The following is a 16,417-nucleotide window of genomic DNA, read 5'->3' on the forward strand; positions in this document are numbered from 1 at the left end:
CAAATTTGAAATTACTTCGATTAATGCATAAGAAAATAAGCTAGTGACGCCAACTGTTGATGAAACCAGAACTCATCAACAGATGGCGCCACTAGCTTATTTATTTTCTTTTACAGAGGAAAAGGATATTTTTATTACTTACTTTTTTCTTCCAGAATTCTTTTCGACTCAAATAGCCTCTAAAGGCGGCTTGAATTTTTGTTGCAGCCTGATTTAATGTGACTCGATCACGAAGATAAGGATCTCGACTGTTTCTTGCTTGCAGTGACGCTTTTCGCTAGGAGTAGGGTAGAATTAGGCTCTTAAAATAAGTAAACAAATAACAGAAGTGATAAAAAGTGGAAGAATAAGTAATCGATTTTAAGACTCAGTTGATTGAAAATATTTCAATGTCAGGTAAATTTTACTTAATAAACAAACTGGTTTCTTTTAGGCACTTTATATACATCCTTTCCCCCTTCTTTAAGTTCATGAAGCTTTAAGCATCTTAACAAATATTACAGATAAAGAGTTAATAAATATCGCTGTTTAATATGTAAGGAATTCATGTTTAATGAGAAAACTCTTAAATGTTATATTGCTGTTGCTAACAATAGCTGATATTTAAATCAAAATATTTAATCCTCCATTGTTAACAACAGACGCATTCTCGGCTATCGCCTTGACCCCATCCGGAGGAGTAAGGACGACTTGCAGAAACACAATGGTTGGCTATTGCAGTGTGTATAATTGTCAAGAAAAAGTTGGTTGTAGCGCCTCATTTCCCAAATTAGAATTTTTAGGTATTTTTATTTTTGAAACTGAGATTGATTTGTAAAAATTCAGCATAATTAAAGTTCCAAATAATTATAAAGCTGTTGCATGCTTTCGGGCCTGGCTATTTTTTTAGCTTTTCCTATGCTGTAAGGAAATTTGTAACTACTTCTTTTAGAAAAAAATATTTTAAATCTGAATTAATAGAAAATTTCAAACGAAGAATTTTCTCATATAATTTTTATTGGTGTAAATAAGTAAAAAATACCTAAAAATGAATTTCATGTGAATATTATAGCATTTTTTTTTTTGTTTTTTTGTTGTAAAGGAGTTTTATTTCAATTATATTTCACAATACATCATAGTGACTTCGACATTAACACCTTAATAATTTTTATACATTTATTCTAATGTCAAAATTGTAAACTGTAATAATTGATTGTGCTAACATTTTATAGTGATTATTTTTTAAATTTAATTCTAGTTCTGCATAAGATTATTTATTTACTGTGTGAATTTAATTTATTAGCACAAAGGGGCGGTAGTCCAGAAGGGCTCTCAGTTCCGAAACGGCATTTTTTACGGCTGTTTCATTATAAACGTCCGTTTCACTTTGCAAATTGTTGCCACCAAATATTATCGCCTTGTATTATATTTAAAGAAATTTAATAATGAATAATCTGCATGAATACATGTATGTTTCTCGCACTATGAAAAAATGACGGTATCTATGATTATGAAAAAATGACGGTAGAGCCATCAAATTTTGAATAACGTAATCCTCCACCCGAACAGCCGAATTTCGAACTTGTTTGAAATTGATCAGCGCATTGAAAAACAAAAATTTCATTGGTATGACACATACGACGAAAATTGTCGGTTTAAAACATTTGCAATAAAGAACATTGTAAAGGACCAATAATAATCCAACAGAGGAGAGAGAAAAAAACTTCTCTCTCCTCTGTTGATAAAAAATATTATATTGTCAATAAAAATATTATATTGGAATTACACATTTTTAACGTGTACAACATTTCAAGTAGAGACAAATCCCGTAACTTTGCAGTTTCGTTAACCCCGATCTGCCGACCTCTGGATTTCTGGTTCTGGGGTTATTTGAAATCTAAGGCGTACATAGTAAATCCACCATATTTGTCGAATTGAAAGATGCTATAAAACGTGAAGATATACAGATTCTTCCTGCAATGTTACGTTCGCCATTGTTAACAATAATCTCTCGCAAGGCATGCGTTACTACCTGTGAAAGTATGCACATTCAAAAATTGTAATTCGAATAAATTCCCCCACACTCTCCTCTCTTGTGTTGTCCGTTAAAATGCTCTTCTTTGCAAATATTTAGGCCAGCAGTGTTTTCCATACTTATTCCAACGCCATTTATGGCTTTTCGATGCACGGACCAGTTTGCGCAGGAAAGAAGTGGGTATTGCTATTCAAATATTTAAAATTTTTTTTCTCTGTAACTGTAACAGTGAGAGATCTATTGTTTTTAATAATCACAATATATCTTCAAGCAACAATATGTGAAATTTCATTTCGATTGGTTGAACGGATAAACCGCTACTAATTAATACATCGGAGAAATTCTTTTATAACCACCCTGTATTCTAACTCACTGGAAAGCGAAATATAATTTTTTAGTTATTTTAATATTCTTGGCTATATGGTACTGCAAATAAAATCGTGGTAGTCCCATATAAAAAGTATATTAGGATATTTACATAATTTTATAGAACAGCTGAAGTGATGACATAGAAATGATATATGTAAGAATCATTACCTTAAACTCATTTAAATTTCTCTTTGACGGTATTTATTTAAAATCCGTCATTACTGACAGTCCTGTAATTTTATTTTGATTCACATATGTGAATATGCAAAAATGTAGTGATAACTAAAAAAAATTTTTTTTATCTCTTAGCTCATTTGGTAGAACTGTCAGTTTTAGAAGAATGGTAAGTACGTTTATAAGAAACTAAGCTTTTCTACATTTAAATAAATTTAATTATTTTCTGCATTTATTTATACAACCTATTAATAATAATCAACATTTATTTTTCTATACAACTTAGTTGTACAGTCAAAAGTCGTTAATTCGGACACCCATAATCCGGACCTCAAAGCTACAAACTTTCTGCGCATGGGTCGCATTGACGCATGCGCGTAAGACCTTTACGGCTGCGAATATGCGTGTGCGCAAAATACGTTTACGAGTGCGCGTTTAATGTATAACGGACGGTATAAGCTAAGCTAAAATTATCTAATTATCTTTTTCAGTTAATGTTGCAGATTGCGTTGTTCCTTAATCTTCGAATTGGATTCGGCTTATTATTTTTTGCAGACTGTTAGAGCAATTTTATAAAAGTAAGCTTGAACTTTCGATTATGTCAAATAGAATTTCTGATATATATTTACTAATATGTAAAGGATCTACAAAGTGAAAGTATGTTTCGAAGCAAATTAAACAAAAAGTGGAATTCCTGCAAAAAATGGATAAAGGCATATCCTTTGTTTATCTAAACTTTGTTTATCTTTAAAGCTGTGGCGCGCAATGAATTGGAAGTTGATCTGTCAGCACTATCCTTATCTTCAGGGCAGATGTTTTTATTTTATTTGGCTTATAATTCCTTGCGAAATGTAGTATTTCATCCCGTCTTTGATATGATTTAAATCAAATTCCTCGTCATTATAATTCGCTTCCGATAACGAAGAAAGTGACAGAGGTTATTGAAAACGAAAAAATTTCCATTGACAAATTAGTCGGTATACACAGCAATTATAGGACTTGAACAGCGGAACTTTGTAACTCAACAAGAAATTATGTCTGTTTATAGAATTAAAGAGAATGTATTATCACATAAAAAACGAAGCAACTTAAACAACTTACATTGAAAGAAATGTTTAATAAAGTAAACAAATAAATATTACGCTTTTTTTTTTTGTAAATTTTGATACCCTTTAGATCATAATTGTTCTTTATTTCATAAATTACGGTTTCATATTTTTAATTTTATAATTTCTGCATGCCATCTTACCAGATTTAAACTGATGATCTATAATCCGGAAAAATCGATAATTCGGAATCGCCGAAGTCGCGACGAGTCCGGATTAACGACTTTTGACTGTATTTTATATAAATGGAAGGAACGTTATGCATGTTATGAAACTGAAATTGTGCTTTATCAAAGCATGCAGACATAATTGTACTACATACATTTGATTACTACTGAGTCTCCTATTCATTTAAAAAGCACTGCAACTTACTCTGCTTCGCCTTCGTTCTTCACCTCTTTGGTCTGAATAAACTCTTTCGGTACGTTCTGGTGAATACTGTTTATAATGAGGTGAAACTCTTTCGTGTCGACATCCGCTATGTCTTCTTGGCATATCGCCACTATCAGAAGGCTTTTTAAGAGAATGACTTTTGTATTCGTAAGAAAATGTTTCATAGCCATCGTCGTCTATTATTTCTTTATGTCTTTCCTTTCCTCTTCTGTCTCCTTGCCACATTTCTGCCTTACGTTGCATTATTTCACCTTTATTGCTGGTGAATTGAACGAATAATGTTTTTAGATAGAATTTTAAGGAAAATATTAAAAAGAGGAAGAATAGAAATATTTTAAAGGAAGGCAAAATTTAAAAGTCCTATGTTAAGAGTTATATGATAATCTGAGTGTTTTCTGTTAATTTTTTGCATTTATACTTCCTTAAATAAAACAAAAAAAGAAAGAAGAAAGACGTTAATTTGTTATTAAGCCATTCAAATATTTTAAATGATCACAGAAATGGAATCCATCTTTGAATCTGTAAAAGAAATAACTAAATTACTGCTTCCGAAAATGTAGTGAATTTTAACACTTTCAGTAATGTATTATTGCACAGAGATCTCAATAAATAATTAGGCACAGAGATCTCAATAAATAATTAATGATTAACAGAAGAACTTGAATACTGAGATAACGAACAGCTCTTACATGCCACATAAATAGCTACGTAGGTATGTTGAAAAATAAGTTTCCTCTGTCGACTGTGGTCAGAGTTGTGTATGAAAGTCAAAAAATAGAATGAGACATTAAAGATATGACATACCTTTATTTTATTATTCTCATACGAGTACGTTGAGACATTTGTCATATCGCTTGATAAGCTTCAAAAATTCCTCCAAGAAAAATGCACGCTTTGCATATGGAAGAAGCGTTGAACGGCTACTGTGACACCCTGTCGAAATTGAAAGAGGCGATTCGGAAAAAGCGGCCTGGCCTTCTCACATCTGGCGTTCTGCTGTTGGATGACAATGCCAGACCACATTCGGCGAAGGCAACGAAAAACCATATTGCAACTCTTGGTTGGGAGCGCCTACACCATCCGCCATACAGTCCTGATCTCGCACCAAGCGACTTCCATCTGTTTCCGGCTTTGAAGAAAAATCTCGGGGTAAGGCGCTTTGGAAGCAATACTGAAGTGACACAAGCCGTTCAACGCTTCTTCCATATGCAAAGCCCTGATTTTTTCCTGGAGGGCTTTTTGAAGCTTATTAAGTGATATGACAAATGTCTCAATGTACTTGGTACCTATGTGGAAAAATAAAGGTACGTCATATCTTTAATGTCTCATTCTATTTTTTGACTTTCATACACAACTCTGACCACAGTCGACTGGGGACACTTATTTTTCAACTTACCCTCGTAAAAACAAGCCAAAGGAAAAACAAAACTGAGGCGAAATTGTCCTTCGCATGCAAACAATATTGTAGATCATCAAAACTGCTCGCATAGCAAAGCTCTAATCATCAAACAGAAGCTCAAGTAAGAGTCTCGACCCATTTGACTTATTTACAGTTTGTTCAAGGTGAAGCATAAGAGCTTCCAGAAGCTTCAAGGTCCTTAAAGCTATGAAAATTCGTTTTCCAGAAACTTCCAGAATATCGTTAAGTTGGCGAGAAATCATCAGGTATAGTCAAGGATCGATAGGGGAATTTAAGCTCATATTTCTGGTTTTACCTGTGCTCTCCTTACAAGTACAGCATCAATCGATTCAGAATTAAAATATTTAACATATAATTCACGAACTAAGAACTTACAAATGTAATAAGCCGCCACATATTCAAAGTTAAACAAACTCTATATTACAAATAAATTTACAGTTATCCCACAAAATGCATTAAAGGTGCATAAACAAATAAAAACAATATCCATCGCTATAAAAATGCATAAGAACTGAATCATAGACAAATAACTATAAGCATTTACATAACTTGCAACAATAAGTAAAAGAATGTTCTTCATTTTCTTTGATGTGTGCGTATGATCCTATTTTATGATTTCATTCTGAAGTACAAAATAGGTACTTCCATGTTAAAGCGGCCATCGAGCTTTGATGCAAAACTTGCAAACTTTATCGCTTTGTCTGCAAGAGGCAAATTTTAAATGTCACCATAAGTTTACGCGGAGACCGCTTTAACAATTGAGTTTTCTTTTTTCGTATATGTGTGTGGGGAAGGCTAGTTTACTATGCTATCAAAAGTTCTGTTACATATTAATGAAAACCAGAGCACATATAGTTTAGCGATTAAAGCTTAATACCCTATCTCACATCCCACGAACCTCAAGTGATTGGGGTTCGTGGGGGGGAAGCAATAAAAAAGAACTTGTAGAGTTATTCTTCTAAAATAATGAGATTTTAAAGAATGACCGAGCATAGTACAGTTGAAACCCGATGTAACGAACCGGGTCATAACGAGTTCTCGGATATAACGAACGAATCTTTTGGTCCCACGTAATTCCTTATATATTTAATATTATTTTCTACTGCTATAGCGAATTTTTGAAGGCATGAAAATCGGATATGGTGAACTATTTGGATATCGTCGATTGAAATTTTTTTGCACCTTCCGCATTTTTTTCAAAACTTCAGCCGGTTCTAACGAAACAATTACTCCCTTAAAATCATTCAGGTTTAGGAAGTTAGAACCTCATCCCACATTTCATCCCTAAAAGACAACATCTTTATATAACTTTTCTTTCAACTATGTTCAACCCCACTTTTCTTTGCGTGATAAACAAAAACTAATGTGAAACTGGTGTGACGCCTAATCTGCGGGAACGAGGGCACAGTAAGCAAATTTTAGGAAAGTATGTGGCGTCCTTTGCATGTGGTGTATAGATCACTTAACTAAAGAATGTAAGTAGGTTCTCTGGTTGCATTCAAATTCTTTGAATGAGATGTCAGACACTAATTAGATGTCTGACATGAAAATTTTGAAATTTTCGTCATTCAGAAAAAGAGTAAATAGTGAATTTTATGAGTTTGTGTTACACAGTTGATTCGTCTTTCTTATTCAATTAGAAAAAAAAAAATAGTATAAATGCTATTCAAGTACTGGGGATCCCAAAATGGGAATTTTGCATTCTTTATGTCTTTTGAAAGATACAAGCTATATAACCTTTGCAAAAGTTATTGAAGCTGTCATTTAGAACCATACATATCTTAAATAAAAGTTAAATTGAACGATTTTTTGTATTCATTTTTTTATGTAAATATAAAAACAGAGATTTTATAGTTTTGCGAGACAATTTATCAGATATAGCGAACTAAACTTCTGATCTCTTGATATTCGTTTTAAAGGGATCAGCTGCTCATTAATATGCATGACATATTTTTTTCATGCTATTAAATTTAAAATTTCGCAGAGTATACGATTACGTGTATATGCAATATTAAAATTTCATCCTAAATCCTTGATCAGTTTAATTTCGTGATGTGCATACTGTACTGCAAGATATCGTCGGTTAATATAGCGACAACGAAAATAATTCCAAAGCTGATGAGTTCAACTTCGAATTCCAGTTAAGGTACAAATATCTGTATGTTTACTGAATATGGGACACTTAAAATTCATTGTTGTGAAAGTCCTGTTGGAAAGTCACTAGTAGGGAAGATGGCGCGAAACTTTTGGATTCTTTTTTTCTCGAGTACTTTCGATCAAAATCGAGTAGTCAGTAGTCAAAATCGCATTGTCACCTTTGATATTCAAGTTTTCTAGCTAGAAGAATGGTAATAAAATCGTGGTCTAAAAAAATATAAGGTTTATGTATCTGAGTACTGGAATGTAAGATGAGGAACATTAAAGCATGATATCTTGGGGCAAAAGTATCAGACATAATGCAAATAAATCTCTTATACTTATGTACCACATACTAAAGCTAAATTATTCACAAAGCTCGCTTATTCACATTTATTATTCATGAAGTACTCAATCTGAAAATTAAATACAGCAAAATGAAAGTTTTCCTGGCAATGAAAAACGAAATATTTCTGCAATGTATTAAAATAGTTTTTATAATCATGCAGTATAGCTTAATAAATAAAAATACAATAATGTTTCTAAGACACATAAATTTAATGCATGTTAAATGTAATACAGTAATGCATGCCAAGGAATCATGTTATATAACACATTATATATGGATGTTTTCTTATCAATCATAAGGTTTCGTTCATTTCTCTATCTATAAGGAGAAAATTTAATTTTGCATCAAAGATATGAAATATACTTACATGGTAAAGTAGAGAAATAGTTTAGAAATTACAAATTGTTACACACAGTATAAATGCTGCCAAGAATTTTTAAAATGCATAGCTTTTTTTTTGAACTAATTCTCGTGTTTTAGTAATGAAAACAATAGTATAAATGCTGCCAAGAATTTTTAAAAGCATAATTTTTTTTAACTAATTCTCGTGCTTTAGTAATGAAAACAATAGCATAAATGCTGCCAAGAATTTTTAAAAAGCATATCTTTTTTTAACGGATTCTCGTGTTTTAGTAATGAAAACAATGCGTTAATTATAAAAATGTAAAGCTGGGCTTATGTGGCAAGTTGAAAGCTATTTTTGATTCGATCAAAATATTTCATAAGAATTTTGATTTATATAACTATTTATATAACTTTGATTTATATACATATTGCTTTTCAAATGTTTTGGCGCCTGCAATTTTGTACAGAATTTTTTTTCATGAAGGAAAGATAAAACATGTGTAAATTAGTAAAAATCTCTGAGTTTTTTCAAACTTTTGATGCAATTCTACTCGTTGATAATGTGCAGTTTACAAAATTTATTTTTATCACCATGTTTACAATTTTTGTTCAAGGATTTTGCTATAGTTACCATTGTATTGGATAATTCTGTCCTACTTCACGAGTTCTTGCAGACTGCTCATATTTTACTATACAAGAACAAAATTATCTTTTAATATTATATTTAAAATCCACGCGTTTTCGAAAATTGAATTGATATTGTTGCGTGTGTATGGGTTCGTAAAGGATTGAACGCACATATTAGCGATGATAGCTTGATAAGAAACATTTTATAGTTCTGGAACTTCCCACTAAAATTATTTACACATATACAAAATTCGTAACTTTCATATTAATAACTTTCGTTCAATGATTTCCTTACAGTTACCATTACATCGGATAAGTCTGTCCTAGTTCAAGTCTTCTTGTAAACTCTTCATGTTTTGCTGTGCCAAAATAGCATTATTTTTAAGTATTATATTTAACGATCACGTGTTCTTCAAAACTGACTAGATATCAAGATATTAATGGATATTTCAATCACTTGGCTTTCTAATCCTCATTTGTTTATTTTTCGCGTAATCGACCTCACACAGAATATAAAACATTTTCCTCAGAGCTCTCGAAAATATAAATATCTTTTAAATATCTATATCATATATTTATTACGCTTAGATCATACTTACAGATTTTTATAGATTTCCGTTGCATTTTAATTAATGTAAACATTTGTTTATTTGTTATAAAATCCGGATTTTATGTATTTTTTAATCTTTTTTTTATCGATTTAGTGCATTTCAATAATAATTTTGCGTTTATTAACTACTTATTTGATTTAATTTCGATTTCGTGACTACGCTTTGTGTTCAATTTATGTTGTAACATTGGTGTTCAGGAAGTGAAGGAACTAAATAAAATCAATGCAATTTAATATGATCATCATAATGTAGAATTTTGTGACAACAGTTATGTTTTTAAATTTTATTTTTATATTTATTTTCATGCAACAGATTTGATGATGTTCGGTTGATACGTCTAAAAGAGGGAAAAAGAAAATCAATTCTCATTAAAGTTGTTTTCGCTGCGAAGTTTGTTTTCATTCCTCCGCAATTATTAAAACAAACTAAGAAACAAAGTGATTTTAAATAGTTTGTATTATTTATCAGAGTTTAAATTCTGAGGTGATTAACGCTGAAATTGAAGGATTAAGTATAACTGGATACATGGAAAGAAATCCTCCATTTAGTTTTGGCATCATTTGGCAGTTTCTGACCAACTCTACACCTTTTGGAGGCTTTTAGAAAATGCATTTTATAGAAGCGTATTTAGGTGTAAGATATGACCTAATACGTGACAATCATGACAGACACAGACACAGACACACCAGGCGAGGGACCTCCGTCCCGGGTCCTCATTATACGGGACCCATCCAGAGTTGAAAATCCAACGCCCGTGGGACCTCGTTCTCGCAGGCGCAACCCCCGCAGTCCCCGTCCGGCTTTTACGAAGCATTGGGCAGAACTTAAACGTTGCCAGTAAATACGTTGTCACCTCGCCTCCGGGCACCACTCCATCAGCAAAACCACATTGTAAAAAGGTGCTCTGTCCGCTTTGTCAGTCCCCGTCATGAGAACTGAATGGGGTCAAAACCCCGGGAACTCAGTCGACAAATGCACCATATAGCTCCACCACAGCTGAAGGAACAGACACGACAGTACCAGTACGGTCCCTGCCAAGCCTGAACCAACCTGAGTACAATACTCGGGCTCTAGTCCTGTGAAGTCAAATTATATACCCCCGTGGTTGAGACTGCCTAGGTACAGATCCTAACCAGTACTTCCCAGGCATTCGCCTGAGTCAACCCCCGGGGGGTGACAATCATGACAGACTGTTCATGTTTGCCGTGTTAAAACGGCCATCCAGATCGTTGGCAAGCTTAATAGCTTTGTTTTATGAACAGTTTTAAATATCGCCAAAGCCTTCTACAGTAGCGTCTTTCACAAGAACGTACATTGGAGGATTTCTTGCCAAATACTTAGGGTATAGTACACAATAATAGCGGAATGTGGGGCTCATGCGTAACGAAATGTTGAAAATAGCTTGTACTAAACTTGCGTCCATTTTTTTCTGAGTATGTGTGATGACATCGTCACTTGTGCTATCAATGTACTTAAAGGTTTGTTGTCACTGTATCTTGTCATGAAATAGGTATTAGCACTAGTATACGCAGACTAAGATTAAAGTACAACTCAGCCATTTGGGGTGCTGCATATATACGTAACAATTTTGAATGTAACAATTTTCAACAGTTCAACTTGCCACTTGACAGATTTAAATATAACGCAGGATTGCAGAATTGCGTGAGAATTAACAGTCAACCCCATGTTTACTGATGACTCTAAAAGTAAACTGGGAACGGACAACATCTATTCCATATTGCAAAACAACGCAATAAGCTACACCGGTACTGTGAACTGCAAAAATCGAATTCCGGTTTTCAGGCGGAGCTTGTGGTTGTTTGGTCAGCATGTCATGAGTTCTTTGCAACTATCATAAACTCCTGATAGCAATACCAATTACCAGCACATCTCGTCTTCACTCGATTCTTGCCCACAAATGAGTGGCAGGGAATAAGGTGACCCACAGCATTTCCAAGGGGCAGCCATGGACCATACTCGAACACCAATTAACATTGTGCCCACAGGATCACACCTCAAAAGTAATTACGAAACGAATGTAAGTAGAATGTCAATGTTGCTGGAATATGGAACTCAGTGAAAAGAGAGTATATAAGTCTTTCCCATCAGTGTATACACTGGTGTTCAAAAGTTAAGAATATTGTAAAATGTGGAAATACATGAGTAAATATTAGTTAAAGTATTGAAAATCACTGTTTGAAGGTTGAAACTGTGCACATACGCAAAACATTTTAGTTTACGTCGGCATGCGGAAAACATGTGCGCACGTCAGAAAGTGAGTCTAAAATTACAATTGAGGCAAAAAATCTGGCATACGGAGACCGGGCAGGTTGTGTGTAATTGCTATGCTCAGGAGCGAGTTAAACGATCAAAAAGGCCAAAGGCTAACCCAAAGACGCCAAATGGACATGGCGTTGAAAGGATGAATTATTGAAATGCTGGAATGTGGAAAATCTCAAACAGAAGTGTCTCAAACTCTGATTGTGCCACAGTGTGTGATCTCAACACTGTGACAGATGTTTTACAATACGGGAGATGTTACCCAACGACCAGCGGAAGGTCGAACAAGAGTAACAACTATTCATCAAGACCGATATTTGGCAATAAAATCGCGATGTCAGAGGGGCAGTTGTGCCAGAGAACTTCACTCAGTGCTTACAGCCGCCACCTTTGTACGAGTTTCAAGGGAAACTGTTTATAGGGGACTCTTATCATGCTGGCCTGTATGTCAGACAACTAGCCGTTTGCATTTCGCTTAGGTCTGCTCATAAACGCACTTGTTTAAACTGGAGTTTGAAACATCAATACTGGAGTTTGCAAGAGTGGGCCAATGTGATGCTCAGTGAAGAGCCGCAGTTTACTTTGAACACAGATTCTCGTCGGATAAAGATTTGGATAGAATGTGGAACTTGTTTTCACCCAAGAAATATCACGGAAAGACGCTATTTTCCTTCAAAGGGAGTCATGGTGTGGACAGGCATAATACTGGATGGCCATACTGGATGTCTCCATGTCTTTGACACGGGGTATGTTACTGCTTAAAGGTACAGAGATGAAGTCCTTGGACCTTATGCTCGCCTTTTTCGAGGTGCTGCCGATCCTCAATTCATAGTCATCGATGATAATGCGCCCTGTTACCGTGCGATCCTGGTCAACCACTTCCTTGAAAGTCAACAACTTCCTTGAAAGTGAATACCTTGAAAGTGCGATCCTGGTCAACAACTTCCTTGAAAGCGCATGCAGGGGCTCGATCACTTTCCTGATCTTAGTCCAATTCAGCATATGTGGAATATGCTCAAGAGACAAATTGCAGCCCTTCCGCACACACCAAGCTCCGTTAGAGAACTGAAAAGAGTTGTCGTTAATGCATGGAGCTGTTTGAGGCCACAACTCATAGCAAACCGTTTCTTTGGACAGTAAAAGTGATTAATATTCTTCATTTGTATTGTTTTCTTATGGTATAATTATATTACACACACATATCATTTTCCCGACATTCTGACTATCCTCAAACATTCAGTTCCTCAAACACTGACACAAATACTGACATAACAACATTCAGTTCCTCAAACTCTGACATAAACATCAATTATGCTTAACTTTTGGATACCAATGTATAACACCCTATTTTACGCGGTACATAATGAATCATAATCCATTGAGTTACTTCCAACGCAGTGATCTTTGTCAATGTAGAGACAGCTCTGACTTGTCTTCGACTTTCTAAAGCACCAATACTGCATCAAGAAATTGTCATCATTTAAAAGGCATGCATAGGTTCACAGTTTATCTAAAAATAGTTATATGCTTAAATGCTAAAAATAAATAAATAAAAAAGAGGAACATTAAAAAAATCTTAAAGATTTCAGATTTTAAATTACGTCTAAAGGGGCGTTTTTTTAACATTTTGTGTGTTCAAGAGCAAAATTCAGTTCAAGAGCAATATCGCAAAATAATTTTAAATTTAACATATCTTTAGAATTCCGGATACACAGTCTCGTGCGCTGGAGATAAAACATTTTTTCTGTACAAAGCTGCCATTGCTCGCTTTGAAATCCTTAAGTTTGTTAATCAAAACTCAAATTTCATATTTTACAAAACATGAAATTGATAATAAAACCAATTCCAAATTTAAAATTTGGGCTTCTAGATGCCAATATTCGTAAGAGAATTACGTTATTCAAAATTGGACGGCTCTAGGTACCGTTGTTTTATCACTATGCGAAAAACATACATACATTTATGCAGATTCTTCATTATTTAATTTCTTTAAATGTAACACAGGACGATAATATTTGGTGCAACAATTTAAAAAGTAAAAGAATGCTTGTAATGAATCAACACAAAATGCCAAAACGAAATTAATAGTCCTTCTGGGCAAATTGCCTCTTTGGACTAAAAAGAGTGCACTAACCTATGAGTGATTTTCTTTGGGATCTCAATGAAATTTCCTGATACACGAATGCCTTTAAAACACTTAAAATTATATTTCATTGTATTCTAGTACTTTACTTGAATTAAACAGACTGCAAATAAGTACTGTAATTGTGTTCAACATGGCACAGTGTTAATTATACAAGTATTGCATATATGAAACGGATTTGTGAATTGTATTTTGATAATGGATATATTTCTAAATATGGTATAGTATTTTTATACGGGTTGAGGTGCTAAGCTGTCCACTAATATGATGTTTGCAAAACTATTATGAACTGTATAATGAAGAGTATTTGAAATATTTGTAATTAATGGTATTTTGAATTACATTGTTGTGTAAAATTATTCCTATAATTGTATTGTGATTTGTAAAGCATAATGTTATAATTAAAGTGATAAGTATTGTAATATTCTATATGCATTTATTTTGTTACATCTTCTTAGAGGTTTATGTTTTTAAAATTTCATTTAATTAATTTATTTATTTGGTATAAGTGTTTTACCAGCAATGCCAATAAAACTTTTTCTCCTTAGCAAAAAAATGTCTTCAAACAAGTTGTAAAAGGGTTTTTTTTATTTGTTTTTGCAAATGGATCAAAGAGTTTCCATTTTAAAACACTATTGGCAGTTCATCTTAGATAAGTTTTGTATATTTTAGAATGAAATTAGGACAATTTTTTAAAGAGAGTATAAACTCCAAATAATTTATTATATATTTGCAGTTAATTTTTTTAAACAACCTAAAATATAAATACAAAACATGAAGTCATTTATCTCCTATTTTCTGCAAGATAACTTTTGAAAGATGTACAGTAGAATCTAAATTCTCATTTCAAATTGATCGAAATACTGCCCTTATTCTATGCTTTATTCTATCCACTGCCATTTCTTATAACTTTAAAGTTATCTCTCCTTTTCGTATTTTTAAAAGAGTACGAAATATAGGTAAGTTATAAAATATTTTGTATATAACATCTGCGTTTCATAAACTATTCCTCATATTAACATATTTGAGGCTCACAGAATTAAAAACTATAAGCTGAATATACATGTAAAATTGTACACCTCTACATTCCTTACTTTTTTATAATCTTGCAAGAAAATAAGAAATTGAGAAAATCAAGTTTAATGATTAAAATTTTACTACCTATAAGAAAATACATATAAAAGAATTTAAAGTGCAACCCCTTCGTATGTAGGGCTTTCTAAAATCATCACGTGTAGCTTTTTTTCTCCATATTTTAGCAATATAGGCCTGTAGTCTGATTAAATCTTTGTTCTTTTCATATGTTTATAACCAGATTGCAAAACAAACGTAGCGGAAAAGGCCAGTCTTAAAACCAAGACATTTCATTATGCTGATTTGACAAAATATTCCTTCATTAAAAAGTCTCCAATTTATATGATGCTGTAATATCAGATCTCTTAGCTTCCCCTCAAAATGGGTTGAAAACGATAGGCTTAGGGTTGCCAGATTTCATGCGAAATCATCCATTTGGCGGTATGTAACAGATGGAGAGAGAGAGCATTCTACAGCGCATTGTTAGTGGTTTTCTCGGGAATATTCTTGAAGGTAAGTTAAAGATATATATATATACCCTGCCTGAACGGGGAGAAAGTACTGTCTTGAGTTCAGAGATTAGCTTGAGAGCGATCGACCGAATCGGGAGTTGTACTTTAGTGCTTTGCTGTGAAGCTGTCTTCACCGTTATAGCCTGAAGGCTGTGCTGCTGATTGCATCAACGTGTTTGATTACTGCTATGACACATTCATTTGTTTAGGATGAACAAGTGTTTCAAAGCCTGCTTTATCAATGAATGAAAACACACGATTTTTTCTTGCTTTTGCAAAAAGAACTCTAAGTTGTTTGTTTTCAATAACCGATCAGCTATCAGCATCGAATCTCCCATCATCAACCATCATTTATAACAGAGAAGTAGTTTCCTGTTTACATGGTATCACTCCTGTGATCCCGTTTTATATTAAGTGGCCAAAATTTCCCTAAACATTTGTTTTTCCGAAATGTTTTGAATGTGTGATACGACATTAAGACACCATTCTAATGAAAAGCAGTCGTTTTGACTCTCGTAATTATTAGCTTGATTCACAAATTCATAGATTTTCAGATGCTGAGCAGTGATAACTCAGAAGCGACGAAACTAGCTTGTGCCTTAAATATGTTTTCATTTTCTACGTTTTTGGGTTGGGTAGAAAAATTCTGTTATGAATTCAAATATTGTAGAGCATTTTTTATTCCGCTATCGTCGAAACGTTTTAACTGAAAATTTCTTTATAGCGAGGTCAATAATAAGTCATAATTCAATATCTCTTATCAATAACTACAAACCTTTGGGGAATATTTGAAAAACACACATGCCGTGTAGAAATTCATCAAATTTTTCAAAATTTTTTTAATAAAAAATATTTTACAGTTTC

The 16,417-nt window shown here is 33.4% G+C and overlaps 2 protein-coding genes and 1 long non-coding RNA gene across 3 annotated transcripts in view; 1 reads left to right on the plus strand and 2 right to left on the minus strand.

Annotated features, from left to right (window-relative positions):
• Window positions 1-4,299, minus strand: part of LOC118196448 (beta-scruin-like) — a 59,162-nt gene extending 54,863 nt beyond the window's left edge. Inside the window, exons 1-2 of the mRNA XM_085818027.1 lie at window positions 4,036-4,299; window positions 143-277 (exon numbers count right to left, since the gene is read on the minus strand). Of these exons, the coding sequence (XP_085674153.1) occupies window positions 143-277; window positions 4,036-4,299 (399 nt within the window). The remainder of the gene's footprint in view (window positions 1-142; window positions 278-4,035) is intronic.
• Window positions 168-16,417, plus strand: part of LOC118196451 (uncharacterized) — an 83,529-nt gene continuing 67,279 nt past the window's right edge. Inside the window, exons 1-2 of the long non-coding RNA XR_004759425.2 lie at window positions 168-396; window positions 2,693-2,726. This is a non-coding gene — a long non-coding RNA (uncharacterized LOC118196451). The remainder of the gene's footprint in view (window positions 397-2,692; window positions 2,727-16,417) is intronic.
• The window catches only part of LOC118196449 (E3 SUMO-protein ligase PIAS4-like), a 66,679-nt gene continuing 54,589 nt past the window's right edge, over window positions 4,328-16,417 (minus strand). Inside the window, exon 12 of the transcript XR_015041568.1 lies at window positions 4,328-4,575. The gene's annotated coding sequence lies outside the window, so the exon portion shown is untranslated. The remainder of the gene's footprint in view (window positions 4,576-16,417) is intronic.

This window comes from Stegodyphus dumicola, chromosome 6 (genome assembly GCF_044657685.1).
Source record: "Stegodyphus dumicola isolate Sdum_Otavi_A_Nest chromosome 6, ASM4465768v1".
In the NCBI taxonomy this organism is placed as follows: Eukaryota; Metazoa; Arthropoda; class Arachnida; order Araneae; family Eresidae; genus Stegodyphus; species Stegodyphus dumicola.